This window comes from Trachinotus anak, unplaced genomic scaffold (assembly GCF_046630095.1).
Source record: "Trachinotus anak isolate AG129_WGS33_773 ecotype Australia unplaced genomic scaffold, CSIRO_AGI_Tana_v1 ptg000016l, whole genome shotgun sequence".
Lineage (NCBI taxonomy): Eukaryota > Metazoa > Chordata > Actinopteri > Carangiformes > Carangidae > Trachinotus > Trachinotus anak.
The window spans coordinates 19,365,261-19,380,799 of record NW_027273867.1 but is presented as its reverse complement, the minus strand read 5'-3'; the positions used below and the strand labels follow the sequence as shown (position 1 = coordinate 19,380,799).

Here is a 15,539-nt window from a genome sequence, read left to right as displayed (position 1 = left end):
ATCAAAATAAAATATCATGACAGGCGTGCATCTTAACAAAAATCAAGAACACTTTTTAGGAACAAGGAATTTAGGAATTGAGTCTAGCCTTGCCTTTGTAATTTTGACATTTTCAACATTTAGCTTGCAGGTTGTGTAACATTTGGTAAATCTGGGTATAGATGTATGCTGTAAATTACAGTACTCAAAACTAAGTAGAGAAACGAGTCATTTTTTGCACAGTTGTGTGTGTCACCATTGATAAAATGACCATCCAATACAATACATTCAGTTGTTTTATGTAAGAAAAAAAAAAAAAGAAATTTATTTTGCATGTGATAAATATGATATATTCACACATAGGTACATGTGTTTTTAAGGCATTTTGCAAATGAAAACGTACATTTCACATGTTCTTTTTTTTTGTTACACTGGTCACTTCTTCACATATAGAAAAGTCACATTCTCTTTTTCACCCTCCATATGTTGTTTTACCTGCTCTCTCCTGTCCTGCCTATCTTTATGCAGAAGGCCAGGTGAGGTGACCCAGAGCTCCATGTTGCTCTTCTGTGTGTGTGTGTGTGTGCGTGTGTGTCTGAAAGTAAAGGGGACGCTCACCAGACAGGTGTCTAAGTCTATTTCCAGCATGCTAGGATGACCTGCCCTACATCTGTACCACTTAATGAGCACCAATCAGGACAAGCATGTATCTGAGTGTTTAAAATAGAGGAAAGAGAAATTATTATTTATACTTTACGTCTTATGTGTGATCAGAAATATGTGAAACATTTTCCTGGTTTAATTAAATTCAAAACATAGTATACAAGTTATGTTCATGTGTATTGTATGGTTCCAAGGTTTATTTGGTGGTGTGTGTATTTGTGTGTGTGTGTTTACATGTGTGAGCGGGGTCTTAGGGGTCTTAGTTGAAGACGTTCTACAGTGAGATTTAGGTCAAGGAGATACAGTGGCAGCAGATTGCTCATTAAGTGCCAAACCAAGCAAAAGTCTATGAGTGTGTTTTTCATGGCAACAGGCCAGCCATCTGCTCCTCTTTTATTCATTCATTAACATGTCTTCTTTGTGTGTGTGCGGATGTGTGTATGTATATCTGTAAGCATTCATCACAACAGCACTTTGCTGGCCAAGTGTACAACGTCACTGATGTTGTTGTCCGAAACCAACAGTTGTGTGTCAGATGGCTCAGTCACATGACCGCAGCGGCTTGTGATTGGCCGAGGTGTTAAGCTAAAAAAGCTTGGCGCAATCCAGCCTCATGAGTTTCTGGTGACGGTGACGGAGTGGCCACAGTGAGAGCGGATACCCAAAGGATCTAACTGAGGAATCCCTGAAGAAAACCTGGATATAGAAGAGAGAGTATATATATATATATATATATATATATTAAAAAAAACAAACAACTAAGGGATGACATAGCCAAAGACATGAGGATCCTACAGCTGAATGAATGTGTGAAAGTAAGTCTTATATTATTTCTTCTTTGCTTGCAAGAATAATCTTGGATAGTTTAAAAGGTGGATAAATTCAACAGAATGAGCAGAAAAGGACTTGATGACCCACTGGCCTTTTAAGAAATGGCTGGTTAAACCAAATGGCAAACACATGGATGTATGCCAAGAGTAGTGTCAATGAACTTTGCTTCTTCATGAATGGAAGTGGCTGCTTGAATAATGAATGACTGCCAGGAGGTGTTAAGAAATTCAAGTGAGGCTGGTGATTTTTTTTTTAAGGCCATACAATCAGAGAGGTAGTTGATTTTAGATACAAATATTACTTGTATTGAACATCAGGTCAAAATGTTTTATAACTTACATATTATGTTGTCAGTTTGCAGTGGATAAAGATGTTGAGAGCTCATCTACTTTAAAACAAAAGGCAAATAGACTTTACAAGACTTTATTGCTGTTTTCTGTCTCTCAAAATATGCATTTACCTCAATAGTAATATCACCATAATATGAAATAAAGTCAAATCCCCTTCCCTCTCCTCTGACCTTCCTTTTTCAGATCTTGAGCTTCAGCCAACATACCTAAGACAAGGGACCTATCCCAACCAAACCAAAGTATTTTTAAACCAAAGCAACTGAAACCAAAAAAAACGAAACCAAAACTAAAGGTCTTAAAGCCTGAATACAGTACAGTACAGTATACTCTATATTGTCAAGATGAAGCTGGAAAACACATCAGGAGAAATGAGCGGGTGGAGGGAGGTGGACTTTGCCCTCAACTGCACCTACATTGTACCAGACCAGGTGTCGGACCCCAGTTTCAGCCTGCCCAAAGCAATGACCTCCATCCCACGCAATCTCACCTTCGAGTACGGCACAGACAACGAGGTAAGAGTAATTCAAATTGGCATTTGATGGTCTTACTCTTCAAACGTCTTTGTAAACAGAATGCAGAAGGTCATAAACACAGCATATTATTTAAACCACAAACTCTGACTTTAAATTTAAGTTAGTTATTGTCCCCGATGGTGTTTTGGGAGAGTCCGATTTTTTTTAGATTAAAGCTTTATACTTCAAAATAATAATTCTGTGTTACATAACATTCTGTTGGGCCATCTGCATTGGGTTACTTAGAACAAAAGATCTGCTGACCAATGAGTTCTTCACAAATACAGTAGAATGCAAAGTGTGTGTGTGTGTGTGTGTGTGTGTGTGTGTGTGTGTGTGTGTGCGTGTGTGTGTGTGTGTGTGTGTGTGTGGGTAAGTGGACATGAGGCAACTGGCAGCTTGAGGTCAGAGGCCTTTGTATGTCTTCTGGCCATCTTAACTTTCATGATGTCACCCAAGTGGTTGAGCCATTGCACAGCTTCTTTACATCTTCTTTCTCACACATATAACAATGCATGCACACATACATGCACACATAGAGTAAGATATCACCAGGTGGTCTCACTGCATCAAGACCCCTCACCCCCATGTTTTTTTTCTACTTTACAACGTGCCTGTCCTGTTTAATGCAATGAAATCAGGGATCTGGCTGGAGATATCAGACTGCAAAGTGATCTTGTCTTAAAGCATGTACTTTAGCTAAAGACAAAATGATTACCTTAAAAGGAAGAAAGAAAGCGATGTCATGCTCACTTCTTTTGCAGCTGCTCCTAACATATAACACTGATGTCTGTGGTTGAGTTTACTGTCCCCTTCCTCTTTCTGCCTGACCCAGGCAACACTTTCTGCTGTCGTTCCTCTTCTCTCGCTCTCATTCTCATCTCTTCCTCCTGACTCCGCAGCATTTCATGCTGCAGGATAAGAAAAGCATGCAAACTATAGTGATAAAATCTCACTGAAGACTAATTTCAAATCCCCAGCCCTTTACTGCCTAACACATCTTACAAATACTTAAATGCTCACACTTGAGGCAGCCAAATTTGATTTTGCAATTTGGTCATGCTCACATCCAGAAGTGCTTGCTTGACCAATCACTGGAATAAAGATGACATTTTAATATAGCTGTTTCTCATATCCCCAACAACCCACACAATTAAGTGCTTCTGCGTGGGGGTGTACATTTGTGATCAGCAGGACAAAAAGAAACATGAAAACAAGCACTCACTCACATGGTTGCCAGTAATCCGCTTCGCTTATACTCCTGTCCATTGAGTGGTTTCCCTTCCTAAAGATGGTGTCATGTGAATCTTTCTCCTTGACTCACTGTCGCCAAAGCTGGGAAATTCATGTCCCTTGATGACTGTGAAACACAGCTGCTCCTTGGTGTTGGTTTGTGGGATGCACATGTCACCTTAAATGTAAAGGCACATAGGGAAGGGATTTTTCACACAGGTAGATATATTCAGATCTAAAGAGAACGAATGAAAACAGAGACTGGAGTCAGCTCACTAGGTCTTATACATAGGTTGTATATCATGATGCCGATGCAACATGTCCAGCACCTGTTTGGGTACAATTCCCAATTTGTCATTTTTATCTCGAAGCGTGCCGGGAAAGGCGTAAAAAGGGTGGAGGGGGCACGTGGCAGATGGGGCGTTAGCAACGGGTGCCAGCGGGGGGGGGGGGGGGGGGGGGCAGTGGAGGGCATGGATGTGGAGGGAGAAGCTGGGGAGATGAGGGTGTGTGTGTTGGGGGAGGGGATTTAGGTTAAAACCAGATGATTAACTTTCATCAGGGACAGGCAGTCAGCCAGGCAGCCAGCCAGGCATCAGGCTTCAACCTGGCACACAAGCTATTTCGAGAGAATCCAGAAAAGACGAGGGCCTGGGGTGAAGAGGGTTGGTGGGGATTGGTGGAGAAAACGAGGGTGTTCGGGAGTGTGATAGCGTGGGTGCACACTTATGAACGCCCACCCTCCTTTTCTTCCGCTCCTCAACACCCTTCCCTCCCTCCCTCCCTCGCTCCCTCCCCCCTCCTTCCTCCCAACCTGGCTGGCCTGAGCGGTTAAGTAGCAGCAGCGGCGGCCCAGCAGCCGCAGCCACTTGTTAGTCACGCAACGCCAGCGAAGCACAATGTCCCTGTCACACTGGTTCATCACATCCAGGAATCACCTCGCTGGCCTTGGCGGCTGCTTGACACACACGCGCAGACACACACCCCTGTCGTACTTAGTGACCTGTTGTTCTTCTAATTATCTGGTTACACAACATTTTCAAAAACCGACTCCACCCTTCATCGTGTGGTAATTCATCACAAAGTGTTCAGGTGTTTGGCATCTTGTTTTCATCTCTTAAGGGTTGGCCTTTACGCAGGATGCAGGAGAATGCTTTTGAGGGTTCGTTTGAAATAAAATTCCTCAATGGCAGGAAGAGAGAGTGTGCGTTTATGTTTGGGGGGTAGTGGGGGCGATGGGTGGGGGAAGGTGTGGGGGGTGCTTCTCGAGAAAGCGGGACTGTGTGTGTGCCACAGATGCTGCTATCCAATAGCGTGTGTGTGTGTGTTTGTGTGTGTGTGTGTGTTTTGAATAGTTTTGACCCCACGCCTGGGATTCAAATGTGAATCATAAAGCTGTTCTGCACTAAGAGAGGACAGGTCTCTGCTATACATTTATTATTTTTTTTTTACCAATGCTGTTCTTATCCAGATACTAAAAAAAACTACCCCCAAAGGTCAAGAATGACACATTAACCTGTAGAAAATAACAGAGCATGCCACATTACCACTGACATTACTGTGTGTCCCTCGGCAATATATTTACATAGCAGTAAAAAAAAAAAAAATCCCCTGCATAGTTCCTTTTCACGTTTCAAAATGTTGGGACAAGCCTTAAAACACCTCTTCCAGGGAATCCAGTTGATTTTCTTACTCATTTCCACCTCAACAGCCAAAATGTTTTCTTAATCAGATCTTTGAAAAGGCTTTGAAAAAAAAAAAAAAGTCACATCACATGTCTTCCAAACATGTGGTGTGGTGTTGTCTTCCATTCATTTAAAAAACATTAATAAATGAAAGATCAGAGTGAGGCATTCATGAGGAGCACAAGACAAATAACAGGTGACACTGCTTCTTCTCTCTCTCTGCGTGTGGGGGTGTGTGTGTGTGTGTGTCTGGTGTTTATGAGGACAGCAGGTCAGTGGAGTAAGTTAGAGAAAGTGTAATTCTCTTCATTCGTTTAACTCATTAGTGTAGAAAGTGGGTCACCTTGTGGGTTTTAACGTGACTCTAGAGCTGTCTGGGTCAACGTGACAAAGCCACCCTGACTCCAACTCAGGCCAACAGCCTGCTGGAGTTAAACAACAGACAAACACAAGTACTGCACTCTGTCATGTGTTTAGATTTAAAATGATGAAACCAGCACAAAGATAATGTCGATATTAGATATTGAAAGATTGACTTTTGTGTGTGTTCTTGTCCTATGAAGGATGACTTTTTATGTTTTCTATGAGTGTTAAGTTACTATGTAATATTCCACACAAAGTAGGAGAAAGATTGGGAATGGACCTTAAACCTAATGATAAATTTGTCCTGTTTTCCAGGTGACAGGTGTGTTCAGCAAAGAGTACATCCCTCAGGGGACTCGGTTTGGTCCCCTACAAGGAGACATCTACACCAAAGACAACGTACCCAAACAGGCCAACAGAAAATACTTCTGGAGGGTAAGGGAAACTGATAAACACATGCACAAATCTTCATATATACACAATATATAGGCACATACTCTCTATATATTCACAATTAGGCATCAAAACTACAGCTCCGCTCAGTGTGGGACTGGTTAAACATGGGAAAGTCTTAAATCTAGATGTGAGAAACTGACCCTGGGAATTGTCAAGGAGTGACTGGGGACGTGTTTTCATCTTCCTCTGTTAAAAAAAAAAAGACAGTGGTTGCTGAGATACAGAAGTTTCACTTGAGGTCCATGTCCATACGTCAATAAGGAAACAAAAATGCTTTCACATACACTGCAATGGCGCACAGGGGTTTTGGTCAAAATTTTAGAGGAAGTTAGTGTATGCTGTTGGCACGTAACAGCGGATTCACTCTCACACAGTCATCAGAGCCTTACCGGCACTCAGGTCCTATGCAACATGTGTCACATACACAAAGGAAAAGACTATTGTTCAATAAACGCACCCGCTCAGACAATCCTTGTGTTTCCGCCCCCTTGTAGTCTTCCAGTCCCCTGTTTCTTTTCTCTCACACTTCCAGACTTTGTTTGTGTCATTCAGGAATTTTTCTTTTCTGCTGAGTCAATTCCCAAAAGGAGTTTTTGCAGCCACCCTACGTATTTTCCTTCCGGCTTTATTTCCTGTAAACCTGTGCAAAGGGGTGTTCCTGCCCTAGTGCAATAGTGAAAGTCTGACGTTCACTTGGAGTGATTATCTTATCAACCACATGACACAGGTGAACACAGAGCGGACGTGCTGCCAGAGGCAAGCCTGCGTGTGTGTATTTGGCTGCCTGCCAGCACCTGTCTGTCACGCGGCCAACAGTTACATTTCTCTTTCATTTTGTTTGAAAGAGAGCCAAAGTGTGTGTATATATATATATATATATATATATATATATATATATATATATATAATTTTTTTTTTTTATCAAAGTGATCACAATGAGGTGTATCACAGGCATGTAAGCCGTCAACCGAGATACGTGACAGTAATAACAATAGTACTAAGACTTGAGGAAGAGAAAACAAGAGGAAAAGAGGGAGAGTGAGAAACACACCGAGCAGGCCACGCCTCCGTGTCTCAAATACTGTGACGCTTCACACACAAACACACACAAGAGTTAAACTCTCAGGACGCAAAGAACAGAGCAGTAGAGTGCAGACCAAAGGAACAAAACATTGTAACTGAAGAGGATACAGGATATTTAGGTGTACATGGCAGAGGTGATTACTTTGACTTTTTTTCTTTCTACTCTTGATATATTTCCTTTTTTTTAAGATATATATATATATATATATATATATATATATATATATATATATATATACTTTTTTCTTTTTTTGATGATTTTATGTGGATTTTAATCTGCATTTCATTTCAGTTATTTCAAATTGTAGTGGTAATAGCATCAAACGCTGTCATTAATGATGGTCATTCCAATGGATGGTCAAATAGTGTAATGGATAAATTTTATGAAAATGTAATGATACTCAATATGCCTCAATATGCTTCTTCAAGTGTCCCACATGTTTTAATCCAATTTTCTCTCTTTTCTTCTTCTGCAGATTTACAGCGGTGGCCAGCTTCAAAACTTCCTTGATGGCTATGATGTCCACAGGAGCAACTGGATGCGTTACGTCAACCCAGCTCGGTCTCTGTCTGAACAGAACCTGGTGGCGTGCCAGAACGGCCGAGACATCTACTTCTACACCATCCGGCCGGTGGAGCCCAAGCAGGAGCTGCTGGTCTGGTACAGCCGGGAGTTCGCCCAGAGGCTCTGCAGTCAACAGGACAACATCAAACAGAGTGAGTGCAGCAGGAGAGGAAGCTTTTTCTATTGTCACTGGGAACGAGTGATGATCTTTGTAGAGCTACAAGTTGATTAAGAATAAACACATTAACACAGAAAGGGACAGAGCTTATGTATGCAAACTACATAGGTTGTGTATAATGTGATGGTTGTTGGAAGTACAGTACCTTAGTTACTTACAAACAGATTACATACAACCAAAACAACCATCACGTTTGGTGAAATTGATTCCCCCGTGAGCTTGCATTAGTCTTGCTGAATAATGAGTTGGCGGGAAGGAGTGAAAGACAACTGATTGTCAGCTGTTCTGATGTAGGAGCAGCTCAATGACACACACACAAAAAGAATCAGTTCTTACTTACTAGAACTGATAAACTGACAGATTTAGATCTGTGCCATGACTAAGCACATAGTCTGCGTCAGGAGATGATCGATTTTATCAGCAAAATTCTTTCATTTCAAAGTGAATAAAGACACACATTATTTCGTGAAGAAGACCTGATGTTATCTTTAACCAACAGTAAACATAGTTGGTTTGATGCTGTTTCTTCCTGTCTGGCTCACCCAGGAGAGCCAAATATTTATGTAAGATAATGTGGAATGCACACACCGCACATAGACCAAACAAATCTCAGTATCACATGCAATGTGGTAAATAACGTAATATTTAAAGGAGAGAGGAGAAATCTAAGAGGACGAAGGGGTGGTCAAAGTCCCTTTGTGAGTCATCTGTCTTCAGCCATAAGTCATATCCTCATCATCCTCAATGACTGTCTGTTGCCACAAAGTCTGATGATTCATACTAACTGGATACACCAGATGCACTGTCATTCATCTTGGTGACTAATGCTAGGCAGGGATCAATTACATTGTTTTTTATCAACTTAAAGGATCTTAAAAGCATTCATGTACCTTTATGTCAAAGTCCAGGTATGCTCTTTGTTTGTCCTCAGGTTTGATTTTCTGATACATTGTGAATGCAGTCTAGGTGTTGGTTGTGGGAAATTAGTGGTAGAGCTTGAACACATAAAAACCCAGAGGACATTTTGAATCAGTTTGCGCTTTCAAATGCAATAATATAACCAGGATGTAACTTTGACAATGAATAAAAAATGAGGCAATTTATATGGTTCAGGTATTTGCAAATATTAAACTGAATGGCAAAGGGAAAGAATGGTTACCTTTAAAATTACATTTGGATATGTAAATGACTATGGTATGCTTTGGGAAATGGTCAATGGTAACTAAAGTCAATTTTCAGTAAGAAGGACTAATCATACAAAAAATAGCGATATGGTCCTTTAAATGACCTTATATGTAAATCACACAGTGAACACTTGCAGGAGCTGACATACAGAGTGACAAATGTGACCAGTCAGTTGAGCAAAGACATTCTCACAAAGAGAAAGAAAAGGAAAAAGGGAAGAGATGTTTCACATTTTCTTGTGGCCAATACGGTAAGACAGCTATACTCAGAAGAGGTTTCAACCAGCGAAACTCAGAATCTTGCTGTACAAGCACTCATACATGACATGACACATGGACTCCCACACACTTTACCACCAATTCATTCTCCCACATGAAAATCACTACTATAATTGACAAATAGAAACCTACACTGCATGATTAACGTGTCAAGTCAAAACTGAAACTACTATCATTTACCATAAGAGGGAGTGCCTTCTGGGGCGGATGTCTGTGTGTGCGTATGAGGTGATTTACGCTACTGAATTTAGGAATGAAATATATATTATAATAGGCTTCTCTACAGAAATATAGAAATCCATATTTGCTCCTGTTTGATGCCATTATAAACCCATCAGAATCTGTGACAATACTCAATACATTTTACATTTCTCCCCCACAGAATACATGAGTGCTGATGAGGACCAAGAGCCAGAGTACACCAAGCACCTACCTCAGCAAACATGGCTCAAAGAAAGGACAAGGGAAGACATGAAAGAAGAGAGGGATGAAGAAGGAGAGGAGAAGATTGACGTGGAGATGCTAGAGAGAGACACTCCACCCGACACGCCTGATGAGCAGATCATGGACTTCAGCAAAAAGGTTGAGAAAGAGGAGAGGGGCGACAGGGATCCAGAGGACCAGGGAATCATTCCTTCCCCTCAACCTGAACACAGAGAACCCAGTCTGGGCTTAAATCACCCATACCTACCAGATCACCACCCAGCGCTGCCACACCGAAATCTCCCCCTTCATCTCCACGGCCTCTATGGGCACAGGGAAGGGCTTGTGTCATCTTACCCTCTTTACCCCCAGTCCAGACCACTCCAGCCCCCTTACCAGCTTCTTCCCCCTTACAGCCCACACTATCCTCGCTTCCTACTCCCGTCATACTCCCCTCCCTTTCCGGGGATGCTGCCCTCAAGAGGACCCGTCCAATACAGCAGCTATCTGGGCACAGATGGACTCCCATACCCTCCTATCGGCTCACCTAATCTACTTCCAGTGTCCCTCCCCTACCCTCCGTCTCCACAGGGAGGTCTGAAAGAACTAACACCAAATGTATCACCACCACGAGGCGCCCCAGCCACCCCAGAGCTCTCCCCAATCCCCAAGCCCAACAGCCAGCATCAGACCCCTGAGCACTCTCCCTCTGACTGCGAGGAGGCCATGAACCTAAGCCTGACTACAACCAAAAGCAACACAGCACCTCGCAACGGCCCTGGCCACAGATCCCTGCCCTACCCACTGAAGAAGCAGAATGGAAAGATCAAGTACGAATGTAATATCTGCTCAAAGACTTTCGGACAACTGTCAAATCTCAAGGTAACATTCAGTTCCTCTGTTTTGATTCTGATTTATTTTAATGTACTCTGATTTTTAGACACTAAAACTTCTACCTATCATTTGCCATTTGACACAAATGCTCATTACATTTCTCTTTGTATGACTTGTGTAATTGCAGGTTCATCTCCGAGTCCACAGTGGTGAGAGACCGTTCCAGTGTAACTTATGTAAAAAGAGCTTCACTCAGCTGGCCCACCTCCAGAAACATCACCTGGTCCACACGGGGGAGAAACCACATGAATGTCAGGTATATTGAAAATCATTACCTGTGTTTGTGTTTTAGTTCCTCTTTCCAAGCTTCTTACGGATCTCACTGTGACATTGACGTAAAATCAAGAGTGAGAGACATCACAAAATGTTCTCTGACTCACATACCTTTCTGGTAACTCAGTAGTTGATTTTCATCGAGCCACTACCCTCATGTAATAGCATCTGTATTGTATCTTTTGTTTGCTAAGGTGACTGTGTGGGTGTGAGTGTTTTGAGTTTTGTTGGATAGAACTGGTCTTACAAAGAAAAGTAATCTCTCTTGTTATATAAAAGTACCACATAGAACAGGAATAACATGGACAACCCTGATACTACACTATTAATAACATCAGCATGGTGTCATACTGCACTGATAGCTTTTTCCAGAATAATGGTAAACACAATCCATTCTTAAGGTGTTCATAATCAGTCATATGATGGTTGCTCACAGAAGCTTTAACCTTTCATTTCATGTTTTCCAGGTGTGTCACAAACGCTTCAGTAGCACCAGCAACTTGAAAACACACCTGCGACTCCACTCCGGAGAAAAACCTTACCAGTGCAAGTTGTGCAGCACCAAGTTCACCCAATACATCCACCTCAAATTGCACCGCCGCCTCCACAGCAGCCGTGACCGCCCCTATCGCTGCCAGCTCTGCGCCCTGGCCTTCTTCCACCGCTTCTCCCTACGCATCCACCAGCGCAGCTGCTGCCTGGCTAACTCCAACGCTCCTGTCAATGTGCATATGAAAGAGATGGTGGAGGGGTTTGACGCAAGCCAAGAGGCTGACATGCTCACAGAAACAGCATCTGCACCGCAGGTAGAAGAAGCTGTTGAGCGTTGGTTGGCTCGTACCTTGGAGGGCGAGGGGAAGGAGGATCAGAAGGAGGCAACCATACTGCTGAAAGCTCTGACAGCAGCTATTAACGCACCAGCAATGCCCATGGCCCAACCAGTGGTACCTGCATCACATCACAGTCCTCCACTGGCCTATCAGGAGAGGGCCAGTGTTGTCCATCTCCACAAACGGCCAACAGTGAAGACAGAGGGACAGTGAGAAGGAATTGCAGGAGGAGAAAATATAAAGATGAACATACAGCATTTCATCAACAAAGAAAACAGATTTCGCCAAATAAAACTCCCTGTTTTGTCCATGACGGGCATTACAGGGAATATGTACTTTTATAATCCTCTGAGCAAAACACCAAAAGAAGAGCATTCCAAAGACTGGGCGAGGGTATTCAGTGATTGTACTTCCTCCCAAAACTCAGTTAGAAAATTAAAAGAGGAAGGCATTGTTAAGCTGTGAAGTATTTAAAACTCTTTTCACTCAGGTAGAGAAGTGTTTGCTTTTTGTGCTTTAACTTATTACTTTTTTTATTTGAGTCGTCTATATTTATTTAGTTTTACCATAGCTGGTTTTTGGTGTTAGTGTTTTTTTCTATGTTGATATTTCCAAGGAGATTTGATCTCTTAGGAAAGCCACAAATGGACTCAGGAACAATGACATGGCATAAACCTGTGGATAAGTCTTCACTTGTTTTATCATGTATTGTTTTACTTTGTTGTGTGACAGTGTGTTTGAGCTTCTGGACGCATGTGTACAATGAGTGGAAGTTTATATGGAAGAAAGGGCACAGTGATAGCACAAACCACCTTCCTGCTCCTAAGCTGTTTTATTTATTGATGATTAAAAAGGGAAAAATCAGGTATCTTGAAACTATGTTAATAAACAATTGCCAAAATTACAATCAAAGAACATGTACATGTAGCACAATATTTGGATCATTATTTAACTGATTTTTACATTAGGAAAGACAAGATTCAGATAAAGCATTATTCATGTCATTTCTTGGTTATCCAGCAACTTCTCACAAAACCAAATGCCACCAAAAGAAAATCCTATAGATTCAATGTGATCACATGATCACAATGAAATAGGTAGACAAGATCCTCTGAAAAATGGCCGAAAAATTCTTTCAAACTTCTGAGTCACTAAGTGTATTGCTATGTAGCTTTTTGCCAGATTCATATGTTTCAGCTATTTCTCACATATAGTACCAAGCTTTACTGTCAATGTCTGTAAAGTCGAGCTTCATCCAAATCTTAATTCTGACGTCGGTACCTCATGTTCAGCAGTGGACAACAAAAACAAGCAAAACAGGAGCACAGTTTTCCAGCATTGTTAATATTTTTGTCACTTAGCGCTGGAATGAAAATGCAGCTAGATCTGTATGCTTTTGGCGTTACTTTAAAAGAGAAGGTGGGAACTGTTCTTGAATATTTTACTACTGAGTCAGTAATGTCTTTCATAATTTTGTAGTTTCTCTTTCCTTAATCCAATATGTTTCGATATGTAGTTTATTTTTCAAAACAGGTTATGAGATGTTAAGAATTTATATGTGAGAGAATATTTTGATGATACTTTTATATTTACATGATGTAGCATATTAAAAATATTGTTTCTATATGACCGGTGTTTTGAGTCTCCTTTCATGCTTGTATAAGATCTTCATAGTTGAACAATATAGCAAATGTAAGGGAAGAAATTAATTCATTTGATGAAATGATCATGATGAATGAAGCATTATTTCTGGCAGTGAACGAATGTCTTGGAGACAATGATGAGGCAGAAAAACTGTTGTTACAAATGATGTGACAACACTGTAGTTAAGATTTCGTTAGGTTTAAGCAAAAGAAAAAAAAAAAAAAGACTTGGTTAGGTTAAGGGAAACATTATGATGGCATCAACAGGTGTTTACTTACCAGTCTAGAAGAAACACTGAGAGTTCAGCATCAAACTTAACTCCTTTACTCATTAAGAGCTGTCTCTAGTGGTGGAAAGCAATGCCAATGCTAACTCTTGTCTCTATCACATCTTTTCTTCTGTTGAAGTTTGCATGCTAAATAGCTAGCCTTGGTCTGTCACTTTCTGATTGCATCTCACTGTAGCCGGGCTCAGAGGCCTCTTGTAAACGAAACAATTGCTGAAGCTCTTGACAAGCGATAATCACTACCATCCGTTCACAGCAAGGAACCACTTTGGTGGCAGAGAACACTAAATAGCCCCTTTTGGTTTCGGGAAACGCCATGGTTTAAGTTCAAATGACTACTTTGTTAAGGTTGGGAGGACTTCATCATCAAGGTTAAAACAATGAACATTTGATTGAGGTAAGTGGGTGATTGTGGACATGCTTTAAAAAACATATGTTGACTAATGTGGTAAACTGGAAATGAACAGCAGTGTCCTGTTTTTCTTGAGTGTTTCCGGAGTTTTGTTGACTCATCCATCCACACCCAGACCTTGCTAAGACCTGTCAAACAGACCCTTCTCCCTTCTAGACAACCCCCTTTTGAGAAAACCACTCCCTTATTGTGTCCTCACAGGGTCCATCTTTGGTCCTTTACTGTTTTTACCAGGCTTCAGAGACAAAAATTCAAATTCATAGCAAATGATCCAGATATGCCCTAAAATTTAAAAGTTCCTCCTTGGCTCATGTCCCATTCCTGCACCAAGTTCAGTGCAAACTGGTTGAGTACTTTTTGCCTCAACCTGCTGACAAACAGGCACAGGTGGAAACATAACCTCCTTGGCAGACATAACAACTCCTCAGGGTTCAGTAACTCTGTAACTAGGTGTGATCAAATTTCAGGCTTGTAATTTGACACTTAAGTATAAAAATGTCAGGTCATTATGTTTTCTTCATCTGACACTCTTTATCAAGACTAGGCTTATCCTGTCACATGCAAAAGAAAGTTGAACCTGCTTGTATTTCTTCCAGGGTTGCTTATTGTAAGTCTGTTGACTCTGCACTCAATAGGAGAAATATCACTCTTATTTACCACTAACTCATGTTACTTTAATTTTCAAGTGGTTGTATATGAATGATTTTACAACAACATAACAAGCTGTAAAAGCTTTGATTCTTCTTCTGTTGGTTTTATTATCTGGTTATTTTGATATAAGACAGTTACCACTGTTCCACATTAGAATAGTCAGAAATGCAGCAATGTGGACAAAATTCTAAAAAAAAAAAAACCTCTTATTTAATGAGTACAAATCCTAAAAGTGTCTGGGCCTGTATATTGCAGATGGGAAAACAATGCATACACCCTTGCAACATCCTGCTTACTCCCCCTCTCTGGTTTCAATCTCTAGGAAGTCCATGTTACATCCCCCTGATTGGTTCATTTTTTGGGTTTGCTTTCTTAGAAAACACAAGAGACAAACTAGTTACCAATAAAACTCAGAAAAAAGCATTGCTTAACTAACTGCATTGCTTATATTGCAAAATCACTGAGTGTGACAACAGATACTGCTGTTTGTTATTGTTACATTCAAATAACATTTCAGAGATGGGAATGGAATGAAAGGGGTGTGAATAACCAATGCTGACAGTATTTGAACATTGCAGGTGTCCTGTTGTAATGCCTGTTTTGGTTTGGGACATTTTTGTCAGTTTCAGATTTGAGTTTGATTTAATTCCTTGGACGAGCTGGAAGGTAAGACAGCTCATTTGACATCAAAGTCTCTGACTATTGCTTCTACGGCACCACTTTTCAAAATTTCTCTTCCTCTGCTTTTCTTAAGACAACAGCAGT

General features: G+C 41.1%; 1 protein-coding gene and 1 long non-coding RNA gene across 3 annotated transcripts; one reads left to right on the top strand and one right to left on the bottom strand.

Moving 5' to 3' along the window:
- The first annotated feature begins 1,333 nt into the window (after positions 1 to 1,333).
- prdm1b (PR domain containing 1b, with ZNF domain) lies at positions 1,334 to 13,407 on the top strand. Of its 2 annotated transcripts, XM_071500635.1 has the most exons (7): positions 1,334 to 1,457; positions 2,007 to 2,335; positions 5,932 to 6,051; positions 7,632 to 7,872; positions 9,744 to 10,666; positions 10,806 to 10,934; positions 11,419 to 13,407. In XM_071500635.1, exons 2-7 carry the CDS (start codon positions 2,165 to 2,167, stop codon positions 11,992 to 11,994), a joined length of 2,160 nt encoding a protein of 719 aa, XP_071356736.1. In that variant the 5' UTR covers positions 1,334 to 1,457; positions 2,007 to 2,164; the 3' UTR covers positions 11,995 to 13,407. The 2 variants fall into 2 exon arrangements, with proteins under 2 accessions (XP_071356736.1, XP_071356737.1); XM_071500636.1 differs by lacking the exons at positions 1,334 to 1,457; positions 2,007 to 2,335; positions 5,932 to 6,051 and adding an exon at positions 7,162 to 7,289.
- On the bottom strand, positions 2,456 to 6,863 carry LOC139634277 (uncharacterized). The gene is made up of 3 exons (XR_011693936.1): positions 6,530 to 6,863; positions 3,565 to 3,746; positions 2,456 to 3,246 (listed from the first exon to the last, which is right to left on the bottom strand). It is a non-coding gene; the product is annotated as an uncharacterized lncRNA (long non-coding RNA).
- Positions 13,408 to 15,539: the final 2,132 nt, after the last annotated feature.